Raw genomic sequence first — 23,719 nt, 5'->3', positions numbered from 1 at the left:
AAAATGGGCATGCAAAATTGTCATAAATAGTTCCAAGAAAAATCAATGCTCAGATGTTTTCCTTAACCATTTGTTGAGTGAAAAATCTAATCCAAATGTCTGTTCATTAAGAGTGTTATGTCGATGTTTTTTTTGCTTTTTTTTTTTTTAAATACTCCCATTGCATCTATGTTTCATTTTTACCTTTTTTTTAAACCATTGAGTGTTTGAAGTATCAGAATGTCTGTTAGAGGTTGAAGGGTATGAAGTTACAAATGAAACTGTAAATTAGCCTCTTCCAATGGATACTCCTTGATTGTTCAGGGGAAAATATTTAACTAAATAAATGCTGTTATTGCCAAACTTTAACAAACAAGCATATCTTCTTGTTTCTGGGCTTGTGGGCATGAACCTTGGACAACACTGGTCCAAAGATGCCTTTTCAGCAGCCTGCCCTTTAACGAGGTAGCAACCTCTCTCTAACAATGGAATCAATTCTGTGACATTTAGGATGAAAGCCATTGTTGCCTTTCAAACAGAAGGGATCTCTCACACACAAATAGGCTGGTTTTTATCTAATTGAATAAAGCATGTGGTTGAATGCAAAATCTTTGCCTATTTGTAACCCCTGCCATGTTAAAAAAAACTCTGCTATGTATAATTTATTTCCTTCAGAACACTTTACTCTCCAAAGAAACAGGAAAGCCAACTTCTTGCAACTTGTATTATTTGCCTCGCAGCTTCCTATGTTAAAGGTATACATTTAGGAATGCAGAAATGTTCTGTCAGATTCTAAAGGGGTGCTTTGGGTAATCGTGCATGGAGGTCCTTCCATTATCCAGATGATTTGGCTGATGCATTCAATAGAAATTGCCTGCAGTTGATACCAGGAAAAAAACCAAATGTTTTATCTAAAAATCTTTATTCAGGAATGACTCCGATTTATTTCCATCCATAGGCTTTTAGTATTGTACGGTTTAATTATTCTATGTCCGTAAACCAAGGTGCAAATGCAAATTTTGATTCCTATTTAACGGCCATGTTTCTCTATAATCTTTTGCATCCATTTCTTCAGACGGAACAGATGGGTATAGAATCCATATTTGCCATCACGATCACAACCTTCTCCCCAGGAGACAATACCTACTTGATACCACCGTTCTTCTGTTGGATGCTGGTAGGGAGGAAAGAAGTGCCACAGTATCAAAGGGGGGGTCAGCAAATTGCAAATAGTATATGTAGGTCATTTAAAGAAACATGAACAGTACCAGTAGAAGGATTGGGTAATCTACAAGACTCTAAGCAAGAAAGAGGTAGCCCATGAACATTTCTGAGTCTACAGGTGAAACTCGAAAAATTAGAATATCGTGAAAAAGTTCATTTATTTCAGTAATGCAACTTAAAAGATGAAACTAATATATGAGATAGACTATAAGCAAGAAAGAGGTAGCCCATGAACATCCCTGCTGCTTGTGCACCTTTTTCTTCCACACTTTTCCCTTCCACATAACTTTCTATTAATGTGCTTTGATACAGCACTTTGGGAACATCCAACTTCTTTTGCAATTACCTTTTGAGGCTTTCCCTCCTTATGGAGGGTGTCAATGATGGTTTTCTGCACAACTGTCAGGTCAACCGTCTTTCCCATGATTGTGATTCCTACTGAACCAGACTCTGAGACCATTTAAAGGCTCAGGAACCCTTTTCAGGTGTTGTGGCTTAATTAGCTGATTAGAGTGGGACACTTTGAGCCTAGAATATTGAACCTTTTCACAATATTCTAATTTTTTGAGATTGTGAATTTGGGGTTTTCATGAGCTGTAAGCCATAATCATCAAAATTATGACAAATCAAGGCTTGAACTATCGCTTCGCATGTAATGAGTCTATCTCATATATTAGTTTCACCTTTTATGTTGCATTACTGAAATAAATGAACTTTTGCACGATATTCTAATTTTTTGAGTTTCACCTATATTTGAAAAGGGTTGGGGTAGGGAAAATATTCAACAACAGAATAAATTAAGGTTTATGTCAAGACAGGAACTTCAGAATTTGGGCTGTGTTAGTGAGAAGGTTCTCTCTTTTTTTAGATTAAGAAGATCCTATAGTCCTGGCTGGTAATTGCTCTTACTAAGATTTCTAAATTCAGATTTGAGGTAGTTGCTTTTTAAAAAGTTCTGAGCTTTGTCTTTGACTGTTCTGATCTTGAGCTCAAAGTTAGCACTGCTACAATTCAAGGGCTATTTCTGCTGTGTATATCTGCTTGTACCACACACTCACATATGCACACCCAACAGTAATTGGGGGAGAGCCACCCTTTCCTCACTTAATTTGTAAGCTATTCCTTTCTAAGTTCCTGCTTTCCTGCTCTTATTGATATGTTTAATTAACTTGTAACGCTCTTAAAGTGAAGAAGATGCAATCCTTTAAGAATATTGCTGAAAAGAAGAAATGAACGGTGGCACTAGCAAGGGAAAGTTGCACTCTGGTCCTTGCTGCAGACTGATGAATAGTGGGCCTGTGACACCAGCAGTTTGTCCATTTATGTTTTGTAATCACACGTAGAAACTTACCTTCATGACAAAAGGGCCCCCACTGTCACCCTCACAAGCATCTCCTCTCTTGCTTTCTTCAGGACTATAACCTAAAAAAAAAAGCAATTAGTAAAGAGGCTGCACTCTCCAATATTTTTTCTGGTTCCCCCCCTCAACTTTTAATGTAGTTCCTGAGCTAATCAGTTTGATATTTGTGAAATAGTATGACCTGCTTCACTTGTTACAATGGCTTAAAGGGTTCACTCTAGATTACACCGAAAGCTAATTACTGGTTGTTTTCTCATTCTGTGTGGACACAGACAATGCCTTTGGTTTGCCGGTTGGTACGCAGAAACTCCATGACTTTGTGAGGTGTTTAGCATGTTTGTTGTCATAAAATGTACAGGCAATCATGGTTTAAATCAGGGGTCCTCAAACTTGGCAGCTTTAAGACTTGTGGACTTCAACTCCCAGAATTCTCCAGCCAGCTATGCAACAGTGTTGTAATTTGGGAGTAATAACAGTAGGTGAGGTGAACCTGCCTTGGATCCAACCATATTGAATAACTTTCGTCCGGTCTCCAACCTTGGCTTTGTTGCGAAGGTTGTTGAGAGCGTGGTGGCTCGGCAGCTCCCGTCGGTCCTGGAGAAAACAGACTACCTGGATCTGTATCAATCGGGTTTCAGGCCGGGGTACAGCACGGAGATGGCATTGGTCACACCAGTGGATGATCTCTGGAGGGCTCGGGACGGGACACTCCTCTGTTCTGGTCCTCTTGGATCTTTCGGCGGCTTTTGATACCATCGACCATGGTATCCTGCTGCGACGACTCGAAGGGTTGGGAGTGGAAGGCACTGTTTTACAGTGGTTCTCCTATCTCTCGGGCTTTACTTAAGCAGTGTTGGCAGAGGAGCAGAGATCGGCTATGGGGCCCCTCACTTGTGGGGTGCCCCAGGGGTCGGTTCTCTCGCCTCTCCTGTTCAACATCTATATGAAGCTGCTTGGGGAGATCATCCGTGGTTTTGGGGTGCGGTATCATCAGTATGCTGATGATACCCAGCTTTTTATATCCACCCCGAACCAGCCTAGTGATGCCCTCGACGTGATGTCCTGTTGCCTGGAAGCGGTACGGACCTGGATGGGGAGGAACAGGCTCCGACTCAACCCCACCAAGACCGAGTGGCTGTGGGTACCGGCATCTGGGTCCAATCGAGATATTCCATCATTGACCATCGGGGGTGAGGTGTTACCCCCTGTGGATAGGGCCCGCAAGTTGGGTGTCCTTCTGGATTCACAGTTGTCTCTGGAAGATCATGTAGCGACTGTGACCAGGGGGGCATTTGTCCAGATCCGCCTTGTGCATCAGCTACGCCCTTATTTGGACCAAGATGCCCTACGCACCATTACTCATGCGCTGGTCACCTCCCGTCTTGACTACTGCAACGCTCTCTACCTAGGGCTGCCCTTGAAAACCACTCGAAGGCTTCAACTGGTGCACAATGTAGCCGCGCGGATTGTGATGGGAGTGTCCTGACACTCCCATGTTACACCCCTCCTGCGCGACCTACATTGGCTACCGGTTGCCCTTCGGGTGAGGTTCAAGGTGCTGGTTATCACCTATAAAGCCCTTCGTGGCCTAGGCCCGGGATACTTGTTGGACCCCCTGCAGCCAGGAACAATCTCCAATCGTCCGGTGCGTTCCCACAGACAGGGCCTCCTCAGGTTGCCGTCGGCCAGACAATGTCGGCTGGCGACCCCCAGGGGGAGAGCTTTCTCTTTGGGCGCACCCACACTTTGGAACCAACTTCCTTTGGAGCTCCAGATGGCCCCTGACCTTCGCTCGTTCCGCCGTGATTTGAAGACCTGGTTGTTTCGTAGCCTGGACTGATGGGGGGGGGGTCTTAATAGTTTTAAATTGATTTTAAGCTCTTTTAATTTGGACTTTTAATTTCATATTGTTTTAATATGCAATTGTGCATTTTATTGTTGTGAGCCGCCCTGAGTCCATTGGAGATAGGGCGGCATATAAATCGTATTAAATTTAAACTTAAACTATCTATGCACTCAGTGGTGTCAATTACTGATGTATTTATATTTGGGAAAAGACACTTAAGTTACTCCGTTTGCTCACTGGAGAGCAAAGGAATAGAGGCAGGAGTAGTAACAGGGTGAGAGTTGATAGTCTTCCCTCTCATACAATGAAAATAACTTTCCTTCATCCTATCGGCTGACTGCTGTTCCTTGCATAGTGAGCCTTGAAAGCTGTTATTTGATCAGTATCCAACTGCAAACACACAGAATCATGCCTACCCGTACTTCTGCCTCAGCATCAAAACTCACCTGCACAGAACATGTTGTCTGTGACTTTAATATTAGTGGATGCCTTACAGATGTCCCGGTTCACAATGGGGAGATTCACCTGCTGCAGCACACTGGGCAGTTGTCGTGACCCTGCGCCCCAGGTGTCAAACAGATTACCCCAACCAGTAACACGGCCTTTATATCCTGTTAACAATAGGCTATGGAACAAAAGTGGAGTTGATTATAAGATTTGGGAGATCCTAGAGTGAGATAGATTAATATAAATAATGGAGATATGGTGCATCATTAAAACAGGTCATTTATATTTGCCCAACCTGGGCAATATATGATGACCTTCCTCTTGGTCTCCCCCACCATCTGAATTGTTTGGCAGAGATCAAGTTATGACAGGAAGGACAAAAGTCAACCATCTCACTAAGAACTGAGTGAAGAGATTGCCTGCAGAAATCACAAGAAGAAAAGGGAGGATTCGGTAAAAACAAACAATTTTAGAGCACACTTAAGAATTTTGCTTATTGCAAATGCTGCTCAAATCTCGAACTCTTCCAGGCAAATTCTCTTTTACTCTGAAAATAGAAAAAATTGTTTTTCTTAAAATGTGAAAATGGAGGGAGTTTTTTTAAATTCTTACATTGCATTTACATCTGCTGCCCTAACAGGCTAACTCCTTCCTCAACATTTCTGACACTATGAATTCCTTCCTCTCTATATTTCTTGGTTCTTTTCTACAGAACAAGTGAGAACTCTCCAGTTTGTTCAGCAGTCCTAGGGAGTTTTTCTCTTGCAAGCTTTCTGTAGCTAAAGACTTTCAGTTAAGATATTTGAGCTCCATTGTGGTGCTTGGATCTTCAGCCACATCAGAGCTAGATGGTGGGAACTCTGGCATAGCTAAGTCATAAAGTTTTTATATTGGTCAAAAAAGTCAAGATGGTGTCCATGACAATTGTACCATTCGGTCTACCATGCTTTTTTATCTTGGCCTGAAAATGCTTATGGCAGAGTTCAAATTCATACTATATCAATGGATAAAGAAGATGGAATCTAGATATCAGAGAATGCTTCAATCCACAAAGTTTTGCAGAGTTAATTACCAAATATGTATGGCATGCTGTAAACATCCTATACAAAATTTGGATTTCCTCCAGTCAACATAATGAGCTAATACAAATCAGAATTAGAAGTCAGATAAAATCAACACAAATCAGATAATTAGATGTATCACATTGTTTGCCAGTAGTCTAACACATCTAGTGCTGCTAGCAGGACCAATAATCCTTTATCATCTTGCCTAGTTGTATTCCAAGGAGGTGTGAAACCATACTGAAGATTTTGCATTTGACAGTGATGATCTCTTTCAGACAAAGGGCAATGAGGAGCTCAAACTGATGCAAAAGCTCTGCATTGCTTCTTAAGAATGCTAACACTTATTATCATTTTTTACCACCATTCTCTTTCTTTGAAGAAGATCTTGGTGCCAAATGGTTAATACTTCCTACAGAGTTTTATCCTGTTCCACAGAGCAGGCGTCTGCAACCTTGGCAAGTTTACGACTTGTGGATTTCAACTCCCAGAATCCCTCAGCCAGTGCAACCTGCCAAGGTTGCAGACCCCTGCCACAGAGGACTGAAAACTTCTGGATGTTCTCTTAGATCTTGGTCCCAAACAATTCTAATCTATGGGTGCCTCTTGCATCATCTTTAGCTTTATTTCTTCCAAGCTAGTGGATGTGAATACTGTTTTTTTTTTTTTTCATTTTTGTTACCCTAAAGAAGCAACTCTACAGACTGCTAAGAGTGTTCTTGGTGTTCTCTGAGGTTGGTTGTTTTCTTGCAGATCTTTCATTACCCAACTAGGCTAACCTAGGTAGCAATGAAGACATTACCTAGTTGGTAATGAAACATCTCAGAGTACCAAGAATTCCACAGTTCAACTGTGAACTATAAAAACTCTCTTCTAGTGAGATGGTAGGGCCTAGAAATTATGATTAATAGTGATGGAACTGAATTTCCTATTATTTACTTGAATTATTACATAGTAAGCCTACTCTTATTGCCACTCTTTGAAGAGAAAGAGGTAATTGAGCTAGGTTTCTCAAATCTTGCCATCAAATATTTTTTACCTTTAGCTTTTTACCATTCCAAAGTGGGATGGGAGCATTCATCTTGTGGACTTGAGATTTGAATTTATTGAATGCACCAGATGGTCACTCTGGACAGTGGCTTTTTTAGCAGCAAGACACCAGGGAAAAAATCTCACAGACATTCCAGTATCAATTATTGAGATAAGGTGTAAGAAGGCATATAAATTACAAAAGGAAAGTGAGAGAAAATGACTTGAGAAGGGGGGGAAATTAAATAAATTAAAATTAAGCCTTGTTTTCTTATGTTTTTATCCTATTGTATAAATACTTAGAAAAACATACTGATTTTGTAAATAATGCATATGAATCATAGAATCGTAGGGCTAGAAGGGACTTTGGAGATCTTCTAATCCAATATATTTACTTGTGTCTAATATTAGATCATACAATTGTATCTCATTATAGGTGTATACATCTATACTAATCCATCATTTGTTTAATTACTGGCTGTGTGTGTATCAATTCTCATACACATCCTTCCTTTCACATTGTGAGATTGTGTCACTCATATTTTGTCAGTGAAACAGTTGAATTATGCTGGCATGAGTTTTCTTTTCTTTTCCTAACATTGATCTTGACTTACTTTAAAACTTTTTCAATTTTTTTTTTAAAAACTACAGAATCTTTTCTCCTTACCTCTGAACAACCTGCTTGGTAGGCAAACATATTGGGTGTATATAATCACTGAAAGGTACAGGCTTAGACAGACGTAATAGTGCAATGTCCCGATCCAGATTTTCCATCCAGTTATATTTGGGGTGGAAGATGATTTTATCCAGGAAGATAATTTTCTCCTTGCCCTGCTCATATCTGAATATCCAGAGATGAGAAAAAATGCAATGCTAATGTCATTTTTAACCTTTCTGTACTCTTTATAGCATGAACATCAAAGAGTAGTTTAATTGAGTTCCCTTTCCATTGTGTTAGTTCTGTAATATTATGATTACTATTTCTAACATTATGATTACTATTAACTTTATTGAATGTCTACCTATCCAGATAGTTCACTGTGAGCTTAACAAATAGGATAAAGTTACAGTTTATTATTAAACATTAAATGATGGTAACCAATTCAATTGGTCTTAACAGCTATATCAAAATTGTCAAGCAAATTTTTTATTCATCAACACATGGGTTAGAAACTGAGGACAATCGAAGGGATGCTGTATGCGTCCATCACAGTTAATTGTTAACTGATGGTTTCTTAATATAGGACCATTCTCAGTCATTCTCAATAGAAAACATATTATAAGAAAGGCTCATTTCTTACATCCTTGCAACACAAGAATATGTAGCCTACAACTGTAGGGGTTGGCATCAAAGGAGACTGCAGTTTTTGAGCAGTCTTCTGCAATATCACAGAAACATATCTGTGCAAGCTGGTTAATGAGGTGCCCGAAGGGATTCATGTCCTCTTTAAAGCATGAATGTTGTGTCTTCACAACGTTATCCTCTCAGCTCATATATCTTAAACTTAAATATTTTAGGTCCACAAGACTGGGGTCACTTCTATCTAGAGAAAATTAAACTGAAATAAACCCTGCATCCTGGAACTTCTAATTGCCTGCAGATGTTAACTAAATGGAACTATAAATAAGAGCAGAGTTTAGGAGTTCCAGAATTGCTGGGTGTTGAGTGGCATATAAATTTAATCAATTATTATTTTGGTTGGTCATGTGGTCAACTAGATGTTTAGACTGGATTCACCAGTTGAGTCCTTCCCAAGGACCTGGGTAGCCATAGAGAGAGGTTGTTGTTTGATTGTGTTAGTATTGTTGCAGGATGTAAGCTGTTTCAAGTAAAGCTCTTTTGAAATGGACTGATGGTGACTTTATCAATGCTCATGTTGTTCAAGTAGTGCTCCAGATATTTTGGGATTGCACCCAAAAATATCTGTTACAACTATCACAATTCTTTGTATTTTGTGATGCTATTATTAAGGTTGGTGGATTGAGGCGTTTCATTCTTGCTGACAAGCCTGCTGCTCTGTCCTTGCGATTTCCATTTCTGCCCCTGTCTCAATAAGACACCACCTCCCAGCTAGAAAAAGGGGATGATAGAAGGCTGTTATGTGATGGAATGTAATCTGCATTCCCAGGAGAGAGGGAGTGCATTCCAGAGGCGCAAACTACAGCGAAATTTGGATAGTTGTGTGAGAGAAAGAGAGTTAAGGTAGCTCCTCCCTAGTAATTTTCAGAGTATGCAATATGCTTCATGGTGCAAGAAGTCTGCTTTAGTTTGGCAAGATTTCTGCCTATGGGTAAAAAAAAAATAATAGAGAAAATTGCTTAGAAGAATTTCAGTGTGACTTCCTTGATTTTTGGAGCCTGACAGTTAGTAACCTACACTCAGTTTAGAATTTGACTGGCTCATAACCTTTTAAACTCTTACCGTATCCTGTTATGTTTGCCAATCCGTACAAGGAGGTCATCAGTTGTGTAATTTTTATCCCAGGGTGGATAGAAAATGCAATGTGCAGCAGTGAGGACCCAGCGATTGCTGATGAGACTAGCACCACATACCAGCTCCTGTGGTTTCTTCTTGAATAGCATGACTTGCCTAAATACAATAAAATTAGAAATGCAGCGGGTGGGGAGGCAACTTTTTCAGGATTGATCATATCATTTAAACACTCTACAGGTAGAGAATGGATAGACAGCAATTGATTTGCATGTTATCTTTTCTTTGTATTGCTAAGTATTTCCTCTTACTGCCCAGGGTTCACAAAGAGGAAAGAGGCAGAAACTAACAAGGTCATACTTCAGTGGTGGGATTCTACCCGTTTGCACGGGTTCGGTAGAACCGGTTGTTAAGTAGTTAAGTAGTTAAGCAGTTTGGAGAAGCGGTTGTTAAAAGAAATCTCCTTTTGTTTTTTTCCACTTTACAGGGTTAATCCTGTAAGGATTAATTACAACATTTGGTGTTGTTTCCTAGCCTAATCTTTATTACAGAAACTGCCTCTCGGGCAGTATGCCTAGACTTACTGTCACTTCCAGTTCCGGAGGTTCTTGGAGGCTATTTTTTTGCTTGACTTTCTTAAAGGGGAAGGGTTGTTTTAAACTTTTTACATGGCTGTTGGGAGGAAATACTCCCCTGTTGGAGTTCTTCCAGCCAGGGTGCAATGATCAGCACTTTGAAGAAATAATTGAATGACGAAGCAGAAGCTTTTAATGACAAGGAACCAAGATGAGTGACATTCAGCAAGGCTTCTTGGCTAGTTAGAAAGATTGACATTCAAACGTGAGTTTACGAACCCTTTCTGACTTTTGGTCTAAAACTGGTTTTTGGTGAAGTTTAATTCTGTGCTTGGTGACGTTTAATCCTGTGTTTAGTGATGGGATAATTTTCCCTATTCAGCTTTGTTTGGAAGGAAAAATGTTAATTTCTGTTCCTGAAAAGAAGCAGTTTTGGAAATCTGACTAGTTCTGTGTCTATTTGTTCTGGTAATTGGTTTAACAAGCAACAGATACTCTGTTTGCTCCTTTGCTTCATTCTGGAGATCTTAAATGACCTCTCTGCTAAAGGGTTTCACTTTATAAGCAAGAGTTGGCTGCTGATAGTTATCACTGCATTTTAACTATTTTAATTCCTCAAGGTGCTCTGGCACCCTCCCTGATTTGTAACTCCAGTTTGCAGGTATTTCTAATCTAATGATTGGTATTTAGGGCATCTTTTTGCAAGCAAAGAAGCTTTTTGTATTTTTGCACAGGTAATCCTTGATTTACAACAGTTACAATGGCACTGGAAAAAATGACTTATGACCGTTTTTCACACTTATGACCATTGCAGCAAACTGTCATTAGGGCAAAGAAGCGATGCCACATGACCACCTGGCCACGCCCACCCAGTCACATGAAGCACCGCAGTTGTGAAATGAGCGACACGGTTGTTAAGAATGCTGTAACGGGCATAAATGATGACCAGTCATAAGTGCGAGGACCAGTCAAAAGTGCGAGGACCTATCAGAAATCACTATTTTCAGCCCTCTGGGTAGTCCTTTTGTGCATATGGACTACTCAGAGGGCTGAAAAAGTTATTTTTGACTAGTCCTCGCATTTTTGACCAGTCCTTGAATTTACGACTGTCCTCACATTTTACGTTTTTGCCCTATCTTGTCACCATGGTGAAGAGAAGCAGTTGTGAAATGAGTGACATGGTTGTTAAGAATGCTGCACGGGCATAAATGTGAGGATGGTCATAAGTGTGAGGACCAGCAAAAAGTGCGAGGACTGGTCAGAAATGACTTTTTTCAGCCCTCTGAGTAGTCCCTATACACATAGCCATGGCCACCTGGTCACATGACCTCCAAGCCACCCCCACCCAAATAAGCCACACCCACAGAACCGGTTGTTTAAAAAATTGAATACCATCACTGTCATACTTCTTTTAGAAGCTGCAGTGGCAACTTATACATCAACTGATACAGTCAGTGTCAGTAATCAGGCACACACAGGAAGGAAAATAAGCAAACTCTCCCCATTCCATCTCATTCCCACAACCAGACTTACCAAGGAGCACTGCCCACTTCAGCATCTACCCCCTTCACAATTCGGCCTTGCAAATAGGACTCCAGTAGCTCATTCTCCGTGCTGTCAGAGATTTTCTTTTTCTCAAACAGGGGACGGATGCCACAATCTGGAAATATAGCCCCATCCATATGTGATTGACTAGTTCACAAGTGGTCCTGTCTTTCATAAGTCAACTTTTTGCTAGGAAGAGATGACAGTGAGTAGCTAGCTTCTGGCATAAGAACTTTTCCTGATCAACATGGATGCTGCCTTTATTATGCCCAGAGAAGGTGGAAAACTCCTGCTTTAGGGAAGATTGATTCTCTCTTCTATCAACCTCAAACACTATCATGGGTAACAGCAAGGTGTTTGAGTAATCTGTGGTATCCTGTGTGCAGTGTGTCAGTGGATCATTTTGGAGGACAGCACTGGCTGAGCAGGATTCGCCTTCAATCAGGGCTACTTTCTATTTGCTGCACTTAATTTATCCCAAAATTAGCTATTATGACAGCATTAGCCTCCTTAATTATTATTAGCGTCCTTAATAACTCAGAGTCTACACAACTATGTTGAGAAAGGAAATTTATGCTGGTGCAACCTGAATGAAGCATGCTCAAAAGGTGGAGTTAAGGAGAGACAGACTTTATTACTGACTTCCTATCATTCTTATTTTTCATAGCAAATCAAATTTATTTCCCAGATTTCTACCCTGCCCACCTCCTATTGGACAATGGGCAGGTACCAATGATAAGACTTTTGAGGAAAAAGTCACCTGATTACAACTACAGGCTACTTTTTTTGTTTTATATATGTTTTTCTTTTGTATCAAATATTTTAACATTCTTATTTCCCATAGTCATTTAGGTTTGGGGCAGAATTGCAAATATTGTAATGAAGTCCAGTTGAATAATTATTTATAATTATCTCTAAACAAATCTAGACCTTAGTATGCCATTCAAAAGTGTAGCCTCTAGGCTGAAAAATATTATGTATCTCTGTGCTAACCCCATATTAAATGAGGAATTATATTATCTTTTTTCTCTAATTTCACTAATGTTCTTTAACTGATTCCTTTCCTCACCTGCTTCGCCTTCACCAAATGTCTTAGGATCAAAGAAAGTTTCATGTTGCTGGATAGTAGTTCGTCCTGCTATTTGGACCTCGGCAACATCATCAGCATAATTTAGATTGTTTTCTGAAATGGAAGAGGGACAGGAAAATACAAAGAAGTAATTCAGTTAAAAGCATTGTGATTTCTCTATTGGTGGACTAAAGCATTCCTGATGACATATCAGGAGGCCCTATGGATTCTTAGGAGGGAAAAAAAATAAAACTATGGTAGTTGCTAGGATTCAATAGGTTCCTGGATTTTGTGGTGGCTCATCTGAGGACTTTTTGTCTTCAGCAATGCATGTTATACGCAAAGAATTACAATTGGAAAACAACAATTCCACTGTAGAACCTCAAAATTGTCCTCTATTAAATATCAGCATGCCCTCCCGGATACCACATTCCTTCAGTGACCAAGGAAATAGAAGTCTGTTCCTCACCACAGTAGTTCAATTTGCAATAATTGTAGGTCATGTTTGGGTGGTCTACGTAGCACCAGACCCCTTCCTCATCATGATCAGGATTGCGGCAGTAATTCTCCACCAGGGGCACTTCTTCCAGGAAGTTTTTTCTATCACTCAACTGTCTTACTTTTTCTGAAGCCCATGGCAAGCACTGGTCTCCAGACTCTGTGACAGAAAGAGTCCCTGTATAGAGCAACCCTTCCTCAGGTACACATTCCTCCTCCTGCTGTGTTTGGTCTTGCAAATGAGGAAGTGTTGGAGAGAGGGGAACTGTTGTCCGGTTCTCACCTAGAAGGAAGAGCAAGATTACCGTAAGCATTGATGAAACAGCAATTCAGAGCTGACAGAAAAACAGTCACAGCATGTTTTCCCTGACATAGACATGCAGGACCTGAAAGTAGTGGTTTTGCTTCATACTACACGTCGTTCAATTGTTACTTTACATCAAGTATTTATCGAAGTCTGAATTCTGAGGACAAGCTGAAAGAACTTGTGATGTTCAGTTTGATGAACTTGGGGGAGACATGATAGTTGTGTTCAGGCCCATGGAGAGAAGTTAAAGGGAAGAAGGCTATGATTTGCTCATGATGCCAGTCAAAAGTTGGTTCTGAATCTCAATGATAAGCTTAAAAATGGTCAACCTATGATTGTACGATTGTGTGGGTTATAATCTAATTTCATGCAGATTTTTGCCTAATTCCAAAAGTAGTGTGCAAGCAATGAATGGAGACTTCTAGTGAGAGTAATTTATCTTAACTGCTATGCAGGAAGGGGTGGAGTAAATTGAAAAAAAAGAATCAGAAAGAGGAAATTGAAGAAAATTGAAAGTATCAGGAAACAAATGACTTCTGGGAAAGCAACTGTGGACTGAGGAGCTGACAACTGAAGTAATAAGATGAACGGGTGAACGGATCAGCTCCTTGGAACTCCTTTCTGGATCAAGGAAAGGACTAGGATCACCCACAGATTTGTTCCTTACAGTCTGCCAGTAAAGAGATTGTAAAATAATCGCCACTGGTTTTGAGAGCTCTAGGAGTGAGGGGGAAAATCACCTAAGCCATGGTTCAGCATCTTAAAAACAGACCCTGGCTTCCTCTCTTGACTACTTTAGGAAGTTGCTTGCTATTGATTTTCTGAATATTAAGAATCTTCTGAGTGGCAAGTTTCATCATGCTGGAAGAGTTTCCTTCTACCCTGGATGAAAGAGTGTAAGTTTAAGGATTTAAAAGAAAAACTTTAATTTTTGGAAAATAGCAAAATGGACTAGAATGTTGATTTTGGAAAGTTAAAGGCTCAGTTAAAGACTAGGTGGGCTTGAAAGCTTGTTTAAAATTTTTCAGTATAAAAGAATATATGAAAATGTTGAAATTAACTGTAAGAAAACTTCCTGTGGCAAAGTTTTTCTGATTAATAAATACACATATGATACATGTATCATAAGAGAGAATTTTGAAGGTTGACCAGTAGAAACCAGAAAGAACTAAGGATTACAACTAAACGAGAAGAGGCCCATTAATACAATGGAGCAATACTAATTGACTACAGAAATTATGGTTGTTTGTACTCAGAAATTATTTACAAGACTGATACTGTAAAAATATATTCAAGAGAGGATATAGAAAAGAAGATTTTACTGATTAAAACACTGATTAAAAGACTGAATTGAATATGAATTTGTAAATGGATTTTTAAAAAATGAGATGGAAACAATGCTACAATGGATTTATGTTTAAAACTGGCTAATATCTTAATAACTAAAGAGGGCATACAAATAATAAATTAGAATAATTTCTTTACAATAATATTTATTTTTATTTAAATAAAAAATCTTTTTTTTATTTTGGATTTACAAAGATTGTTAAATTATTGCAATTGTTCCAGAAAGAAAAAAAAGAGAAAACGATAAGAAATCAACCAGGGGTGACAGGATTAAAGATCAAGTTTTTTAAAAATAAACAGAAGAAATATAAAATGAATTTATTTGACCAGATTTAAATTGTATATATGGTAATTTCCGATAGCAATTAATGGAATTTCTTTTTTACCAGAATGAAATGATGAGGCTTTGAAAATCTGTCTACAAACAGGAAGATATTTCTTTTGCCTTATTTCTTAAAGAAAGTAATAAGCTGGAACAGAAAATGGATATATTTGACTAAATATTTATGTTACTATTTCTGTAGCTCTTAATGGACTTTTTCTGATTACTACCGAACAATGATCTTTTATAATTGATTATTGATAAAGTATGAGATATGGAAAAATATTTTTTAATTGAGCTATTAGAGAAGATGTTAAGTTACTGAAATTGTTTTATATTTATCTGGAGGTAGGGGGGAGTCAACTTTTCTTCTTATTTTGTATTTTCTGGTTTTTATTTCTTTGCACTTCTCTTTCTTTACTTTTTCTATTTTTCCTAGTTGTATTATTTTTTTTTATATATTTGCATTTGTGAACTTGATTTAAAAAAATAAAATAAAAAAGAAAGTGTCAGGGGGAAAAAAGCAAAGGTCAGAAGTTCATCCACTTTTGATTCCAGCCATGTCTACTTCTTGCTTAGCCTCAGACACTGTTGACATTTGTGTACCCTATAATTGACTCTTAATATACCCCAACAAAAAAACCCTCAACCCTTGTTTAATCCCCATATTATATAAAGTAATACCTGAGCAGAATGTACCTCTGATCTCATGTAGGATGTCTTTCCCTCACTATATGGAAACTGAATTTAGAGGATACATTGTGCAGAAACTCATATAAATTAAGGCAGAGACCTAATCAAATTTTACCTTTTGTACCAGCACTGAGACTCACCACACACAGGAATAGCACATTCTTCTGTTCGTACTGCTGGATTACGGGTGTAACACCAAGGCCCTTGGGAGTTGTCGTTGGGGTTCCTACAGTAGTTTTCAGTGAGATTGGCACCTGGATGAGTTGTTTCATTGAACCTGAAAACAACCACATCATACAATAAACCCTTCCCAGCATTGAATTTACAAGAAGGGTGGTATAAACCAGCCAGTGTTTGCAAATCACAAGTATATCAGAGCAAGACAACTGTAGATGTGCAAAATATGTATATTTTCCTATGCCCTAATTCAGTCATGGCAAAACATTTGGTCTCAGTGTGTCAAAAATTGAGAAAATGCCGAACTGCTGGTGTTGTCACCCCCATCCACTTTGAGTAAAAGAGAAACAATATAGTCTTGTTTTATTAATTTTTGAATGGCTCTTATGTCCCCCGCATCTAGGCCGCCCCAAACAGCGGCCCTCAGTGACAACACTGAGGCTGGGCCTGAAGTAGAGACCCAGGCCTTGACTTCAGCCCTAGTGCCACCGCTGCCACTCAAAAAAGCCGCCTCATGATGTCCACCAAGGCAAAATTGCTCCACCAGAGCCCAGCGCTCCCTGGGATCTACCACATGTCGCTTACATTCAGGTGATGTTCTCTTTCTATTGAAGGCCTTGCTGCCTCCCCAAGGCTGCTCCAGGTCACAGAAGGCCTTCATACTGAAGTGGCTTCAGAGAAAGCTCTTCTGTTGCCTCCAAAAGTCATGCGAAAGCACGGCCTGCTTTTTGCACATTCTTTGAAGCAGTGGTGGAATTCAAAATTTTTTACTACCTGTTCTGTGGACGTGGCTTGGTGGGCATGGCAGGGGAAGGATACTGCAAAATTTCCATTCCCACCCCACTCCAGGGGAAGGATACTGTAAAATCTCCATTCGCACCCCACTCCAGGGGAAGGATACTGCAAAATCCCCATTCCCTCCCCACTCCTGGGGGAAGGATATTGCAAAATCCCCATTCCCACCCCACTCTGAGGCCAGCCAGAGGTGGTATTTGCCGGTTCTCCTAACTACTCAAAATTTCCACTACCGGTTCTCTAGAACCTGTCAGAACCTGCTGAATAGCACCCCTGCTTTGAAGGCTCCAGAGAGACCACAGCCCTCCCGCACAACTTCCGAACCATTCTTTGCAGCCTCCAAAAATCATGGAAGAATGGGGTGTGTGAGTGCTTTTGAGAATAGATATCGCTGGGTGTTAGTGAATGCTGGCTTGTCATTGAAAACGTGTGTGTCCCTTTTGACACACGTGTCATAGATTTGCCGTCACTGACCTTAGCTGACCCTCTCTTAACTGTGGTCTATCTGGTGATTTAAAATCAGTTTCTGCCTTTGACAGATAAATGATCAATCAATCCTCCAAGTAACCCTGACATCTACCTCCAACACCCTAGATTTAGCAGGGGCTGAGAAGGAGTTGAGCCGTTGAATAAAATTATCAGCTTTTGCTAGAAAACAGAGGTAAACTTTCTCAGCTTTTGAACGTGTTGAAGAGAGCTGTAGTGTAGACCATACATGCCAGCTTGCATCTCTGTGTACAGCCATCTTTCCTGAAAGGTGTGTTTCAATGTCAGTATGGAAGAAATAACCTCAGAATCCACTCATTTTTTGCATTTAGAATTATTTTTTTCAGGGAAGGAAGGCTGCATGTTCAGTTTTAGCCAAGCAACAAATATATGTTTCTTCCAGCTGGCTTTCAGTATATTTAAGCTGGGTAGCTATAGTCTTGTTTTATTAATTTTTGAATGGCTGTGAACATTCTTATTCACCTGAGGTTTTATCACTGTAGGCTGACTTAGGATCTGCCTTTAGGAATTAAAAGACAGTACAGAACTTTCTAAAGATAAATAAACTTACTGAGGTTTGTGAGGAAATTTGCTGGACCAGAACTGACATTCAGTTCCTGATTTGGTGACCGAAATCTTTCCCCTGTAATTCTGCCCTATTCCTAGGGCACAGGAACCTATCAAAAGTTCAAAGCACAGAATGAATGAAACAGAAATCATAGCATGGAGAATCAAGCTGAAGATTTCATGGTATAGGCTTGGATTTGGAATGACAGAACATACAGGGTTTATTGTGTTCGTCAAGGTTTATGATTCCTTTTGAGAAGAGGCCAATAAATATTGTAAATGGGTCCACCAAAACTCATTAAATTTTAAATAGCTCCTACATCAGAGGTTTTATGAAAATTCAGTATTGTATTTCTAATAGACTACTGATATAAATAGCTTTCAGGTGATGTGGCCATTGATTTAATAATAGATCTTTATAAAAAGATATGTATAATATTTAAAATACTGTAATTTAAAGAATCTTAAGAATTAAAATCACAGTAAAATCAAAGAAATAGTCACAATCTTCAGTGATTTTACACCCCAGAACTATTTTTAAATTTTTTAAATGCATCACAGAATACATGCAGGATTCCAAGCCTATCATCACCTAATAAAGTAAAGAAACAAGAGACAATACTGGATTTTTTTTCTTCTTGTTTCACTGCCCTGGGACAACATGAAGGCTTAAAGCCATGCTAGAACTAGTAGCTTAAATATTCCATAAATATAGAAGGTATTTGTTGTAAAATGTCATATAACATATTGGAAATTATCAATATCTTTAAGGATAAATATGTACAACTAAATTCCTTCCCATGTGTACACAGTTGTATATACTATATATATATTCTAAAACCCAACATTCAAAATATTTCATTGAATTGAATAGGGTTTTCCCATTGAAAAGTCATCATGGATCCTCCACAATGTTTTTACCTTTCAAACACTCATCCAGAGTTGCTCTCTTTTTCAATACAGTGCTACAAACTAGGAAAAGAAGAAAAATATTTAGTCCACGGAGACCAGCAGCTCATTTATAAAAGGTGGAATCTAATCAAATCTAATTATAATTGGAAATGATTATCATGCCTAAAAGTATGAATGTCTTTTCATAATAATGATAATGATAATGATGATGATGATGATGATGATGATGATGATGATGATGATAATAATAATAATAATAATAATAATAATAATAATAATAATAATAATAATAATAATAATAATTTTATTTATATACCGCCCTTCTCCCGAAGGACTCGGGGCGGTGTACAGCCAAGATTAAAACATAAATATACAATATCATAGTTAAAATTAATTAAAATCATTAAATAGTTTTGGCCAAATTTTAAAACTTTTCTTCAGCTTCTCCACAAATTGCTCCCCCATAATCAAGCCATAGAACTATTTCCCTCAATCTTTCATTCTCCTGATATTTATGATTTTAATTCCCATCTAGCATAGACATGGAAATTGTGAGTTCTAATATATGTATGTAGAATACATATATTTGATTCTGACCATTGACTTAAGAGTAATCAAGAACTTGGAATGAACATTCAACAATAAATTATCTGCAAAATTCTGGTTATCTGATGAGACTCACACAAAACATACCTGAATACTGTGCCCAGAATATATCCTGCAAAATAAAAGTTTTGACTTAGAAGACTGACCAGTGATAAACTGATTTAGTATTGTAAACTGAGATGTTTATTGAAATTTTACAGTAAAAAGGAGATATGACAGTCAAAAAAGGCAATGAAACTGAACACAACATCTTGCTGTCAGTAATGCAGTCTATTGTTGTAATATAGTATCATGATCAAGAGAAGCCATTGCTCTTCTCTATAGTACATTGGGTCAATCATTCCTTAGACCATTGCATCCACTTCTGGCCACTGCATTTTAGGGAAGACTTAGACAAAGTAGAATATGGTGAGCAGAGGAAAGAGCAACCCAAATGTTATGGGATCTTGAAAGAAAAACTTGTGAGGAAATGTTGGAAGCATTGGGTTTAAATTAAAGAAAGTAGATTTTAGTTTAAATTGCAAGAAAGTAGATTTTGACTGAATGTCAGGAAATCATTCTGTCTGGTAAGAGCTATTCCACAGTGAAACAGACTGGCTCAAGTCGTGATAGACTTTCACCCAATGGATGAGCTCTGAGATACTTTCCAAGTCTTACATAATGAATAGCAAATATTTCAGACATAACTCTAATAATTAAAAAGAATAATAATCTTGCTCTACTGTATATAGCTGAGAAAATACTTCGAACGGTAGATGGACTCTAAATACGTGACTAACTAGTTTTAGGAACTAGTATATCAAATGATACATACTGTTTGGATGTTGGACTCAAGGGCTTCACGGGCCTCCTCATAGACACAGGTTTCCTCTAGACACTCCCGCTCTAGATTACCTTTAAGTAACTCTTCCATGAACCCCTTGTTAGCTCGTGTGTGCCTCAGCAATGAAAGAGCTTCCTTTTGCTCAAGAAAAACTAGTAAAAACAAAACATCCAGTCAGTGGACCAAAAAGACAAAGATTGATTCTTTTTACATCTGTCTCTTACACGCTGGCTAGAATTTCCAGAAGTTAAAATTGAGCAACATCTAAAAGGCCACCGATTGATCAGCTCCAATTTTTCAAATTATAAAAATTGAAATGCCTGAAAAGCAACCTTCTTCTGAAAGTAGAACTCTCATTAATTAATGTATATCAACCTTCTCGTTCTGATGCTTTCCAAATGTATTGGAACTATAATTTCCGAATTTCTGTAGCGCATATAAGTTGGGAATTGTAGGAACTGTAGCAGTAAAATATCTGGAAGACAATGGTTGAACTACTATATGATCTGAGCCACAACAGGCAGAAGCAAAGTGCACTCTCCAGAATGCTAATTCAGGTAAAATTCCAAATGTTTCAGCCAGATGAGCTAGATCACACCTCCTGGAAGAAAGCAATCTAAAAAATATAATGTCTTGGAAATAGTGCCGGATTTAGACTTGGTTAGGCCCTAAGATATATAAAGCTTGGAGGTAATAGTCATTGCTGACTATATAAATGGAGGCACCCTTGTTAAAAACTTACACTAGAAGGTCTGACAAAGGTGTGGATCATGGATCATGGATCATGGATCATCTCCCCAAAATTGAAAAACATAAATGCCTTTTAATTATTCAATAGCAAGGTGTTTAAAGTGAAAAATACAAATTATTTACAAGTTTGTTTATGTTTATGTTTATTTGGATTTATATACCACCCTTCTCCTGAAGGACTCAGGGTGGTGAACAGCCAAAGATAAAACACATACAATATAAAATTTAAAAAACAATTAAAATGTATTAAACAAATTTTGGCCCATACTAATTAAAACACCCCATTTTTAAAAGCAAATTAAAATTAAAATTAAACAATTAAAAAGAGTTAGGCCAGCCCAGCTTGTTGGAATAAAAAAGTCTTGAGGGCACGGCGGAAAGTGCATAAATCCGGGATCCTCCGTATCTCCAGGGGGAGCTCGTTTCAAAGGGCAGGTGCCCCCACAGAGAAGGCTCTCCCCCTGGGGGCCGCCAGCCGACACTGTTTGACCTACGGCACCCTAAGGAGCCCCTCTCTGTGGGAGCGTACTGGCCGGTGAGAGGCTACCGGTGGCAGAAGGTGGTCTCGTAGGTACCCAGGTCCTAAGCCATGGAGCGCTTTAAAGGAGGTAACCAATACCTTGAAGCGCACCCGGAAGACCACCGGAAGCCAGTGCAGCTCGCGCAGGAGAGGTGTTACATGGGAGCGCCATGTCGCTCCCATAACCACCCACGCAGCCGCATTCTGGACCAGTTGGAGCCTCTGGGTGCTCCTCAAGGGGAGCCCCATGTAGAGAGCCTTGCAATAGTCCAGGTGGGATTGTGAATATGTTTACTAATTACATGTTTATCATTTGGCTGGTTTGATCTGTTTTATAGATTATAAACTCATAGTTTATAGTGAATATAAAAAGACACATAAAATTCTAAAAGAAAGAAAAAGAGAGAAAGAGAGAGGGAGAGAGAGAAATAAATTCTGAAACTTTTGAGACCTGTGGATTGTGAGGCTCTAAACTAAGACCTCCAACTCCACAACTCTGTGTCTTTTTCCCCTAGAGCCCCTAAGTATTTAAAATTAAAATTAAAATTAAATGCACAGCTTTGTTACCAGTCCGCTATCCTTGATCAACATGAAGCACAGAAAACTCTGTGAAATTACCTGATAATTACCATTCTTTAATTCAGCAATGATTTTGCATCTCATTCTCTTTCTATACTATGCTTTTCTATTCTCTTTCAGTTTTTTACTTTGTTGTTTGTTCTTTCCTATCAGTTTTCTTTGTCATTGACTAGTTACAAACAGTTTAGTGAATAGTTTGCAAAGAGGAAGATTTTGCTCATTTTGGAAGTGTCCAAGATTGCTCTCTAAAAGAAATCTCATGGTTGCGTTATTATTTTTAATAACCATAATAAAATATGATTGTATAAAGGAAATCTTTGTGAACCTATGATGGCAGAAACATATTTTCCTCATAATATAAAGTCAAAGTTTAGCCCAAATCTATATGTTTCCTTTTCTTTTTCTTCTTTTCTTTCTTCCTCTCTGTAGAGAAAAAACTTGTTTACTTGCCCTCACATCGTGACTGCCACTGTGATGGCAAAGTTGGCTGTCTATTTATCTAACCTTTGTAATTCTCTCCTAATGCAACTTGCTGGGACATTTGTTTTCTCTTTTCCAAATTCAGATATCAAAACCTCTAAATCACCTTCAGGAACAAGCTCTGGAGAATGTTAAGACAAAAAAGGAGGAAAAGGGACAGCCTAGGTAGAAATACCAGAGACACAACGAAGAGGAATTTAAGAACTAACAAATGTATTACAGCTGAATCTTGGCAGGCTAAAGTCTGTGCTGTTGTCACCTAAGAGGAGTTAGAAGAAGCTTGGACATGATTATTCTCCCTTATATTCAATGGCACATTTCCAGATTAAGCTTTTATTACTCAAAGAGTCACATTACTGCAAAGATTTATACCAGGGATCTGGGATTTCTTCTTCTTTTGTGTTTTCCCACCACCTCTCCTGACTTTTTAAGAAACTAAAATCCACTAAGAAAAGAAAGATGGAATATCTGCCCAGAAACACCAATACACAAACTCCTCAAAGATCAGAGAAGGTTTGAATCTTTGGTAAAGTATAAAGAAGAGCTTTTCTATCAAGATAAGAAAGAACTTCAACCAGAAAGAACTGATTAAGGGGGCTCCTTTCCCATCAATATCACAAAACAAACACAGAAAACTGCAAATAGCTTCATCTGATGTGACCCTTGAGTATTCTTAAAATATACACACCCAAATTAAAAAGTAAAAAAAGAACATCTTGGTTAAAAATCTCAAAAATACTAGCTGTTTTCCTCGCTTTCCTTCGTAAATTTTCTCCAATATTTTTCTGCTCTTCTCTTGGGAGTTATATGATGCACTATGGATTTATTTCCACAATTGCGGTATCTACTGCCTGCCATAGTCACTGTGCCTGGCATTCTTTAGAAAAGCGTTGCCACTTCTTATATGACAAAGTCTCCCTGGATGGTTGATCTTCTAGCGTTTCTATCACATATAGGACAATCCCAGAATAAACCCTGAGATTTGCTGTCCTATCCGGGAAACATTGTTATAGGTTACTCTGTTTCCTCTGGAATCTCACTGATGTCTAAACTGCTTACTCTCCAGATCACAGACTGTTTACTTCTAAAAGATTAACCTGGCAAATCTTTTTCAACTTCTCCCTCTTCCTCCCTGCTTTCAGTCCCTTACCGCTGTTGCCCAGTGTGAGGTGAAAGAAGGTGGCAAGGAGAAGAGTCCTCAGCATTCTGGTTCTGTTCTGCCCCATCTTGGATGCTTCTAAATGCAGAAGAACTGCGAACGAAGTGGATGAAGAAATGTTGCAGCCTAGCC

At 38.7% G+C, this 23,719-nt stretch overlaps 1 protein-coding gene across 1 annotated transcript; it reads right to left on the bottom strand.

Moving 5' to 3' along the window:
- Positions 1-934: 934 nt before the first annotated feature.
- F2 (coagulation factor II, thrombin) lies at positions 935-23,709 on the bottom strand. The gene is made up of 14 exons (XM_070936474.1): positions 23,579-23,709; positions 20,091-20,251; positions 19,364-19,388; positions 18,680-18,730; positions 17,763-17,868; positions 15,874-16,010; positions 13,036-13,347; positions 12,567-12,680; positions 11,486-11,612; positions 9,369-9,536; positions 7,614-7,787; positions 4,856-5,034; positions 2,555-2,625; positions 935-1,153 (listed from the first exon to the last, which is right to left on the bottom strand). Exons 1-14 carry the CDS (start codon positions 23,652-23,654, stop codon positions 1,010-1,012), a joined length of 1,845 nt encoding a protein of 614 aa, XP_070792575.1. The 5' UTR covers positions 23,655-23,709; the 3' UTR covers positions 935-1,009.
- Positions 23,710-23,719: the final 10 nt, after the last annotated feature.

The sequence above is a fragment of the Pituophis catenifer genome, unplaced genomic scaffold, assembly GCF_029215685.1.
Source record: "Pituophis catenifer annectens isolate HBS135680 unplaced genomic scaffold, rPitCat1.0.hap2 SCAF_1, whole genome shotgun sequence".
Classification (NCBI taxonomy): domain Eukaryota; kingdom Metazoa; phylum Chordata; class Lepidosauria; order Squamata; family Colubridae; genus Pituophis; species Pituophis catenifer.
Note: the sequence above shows the minus strand (reverse complement) of the source record. Positions and strands in the feature narration are given on the sequence as shown.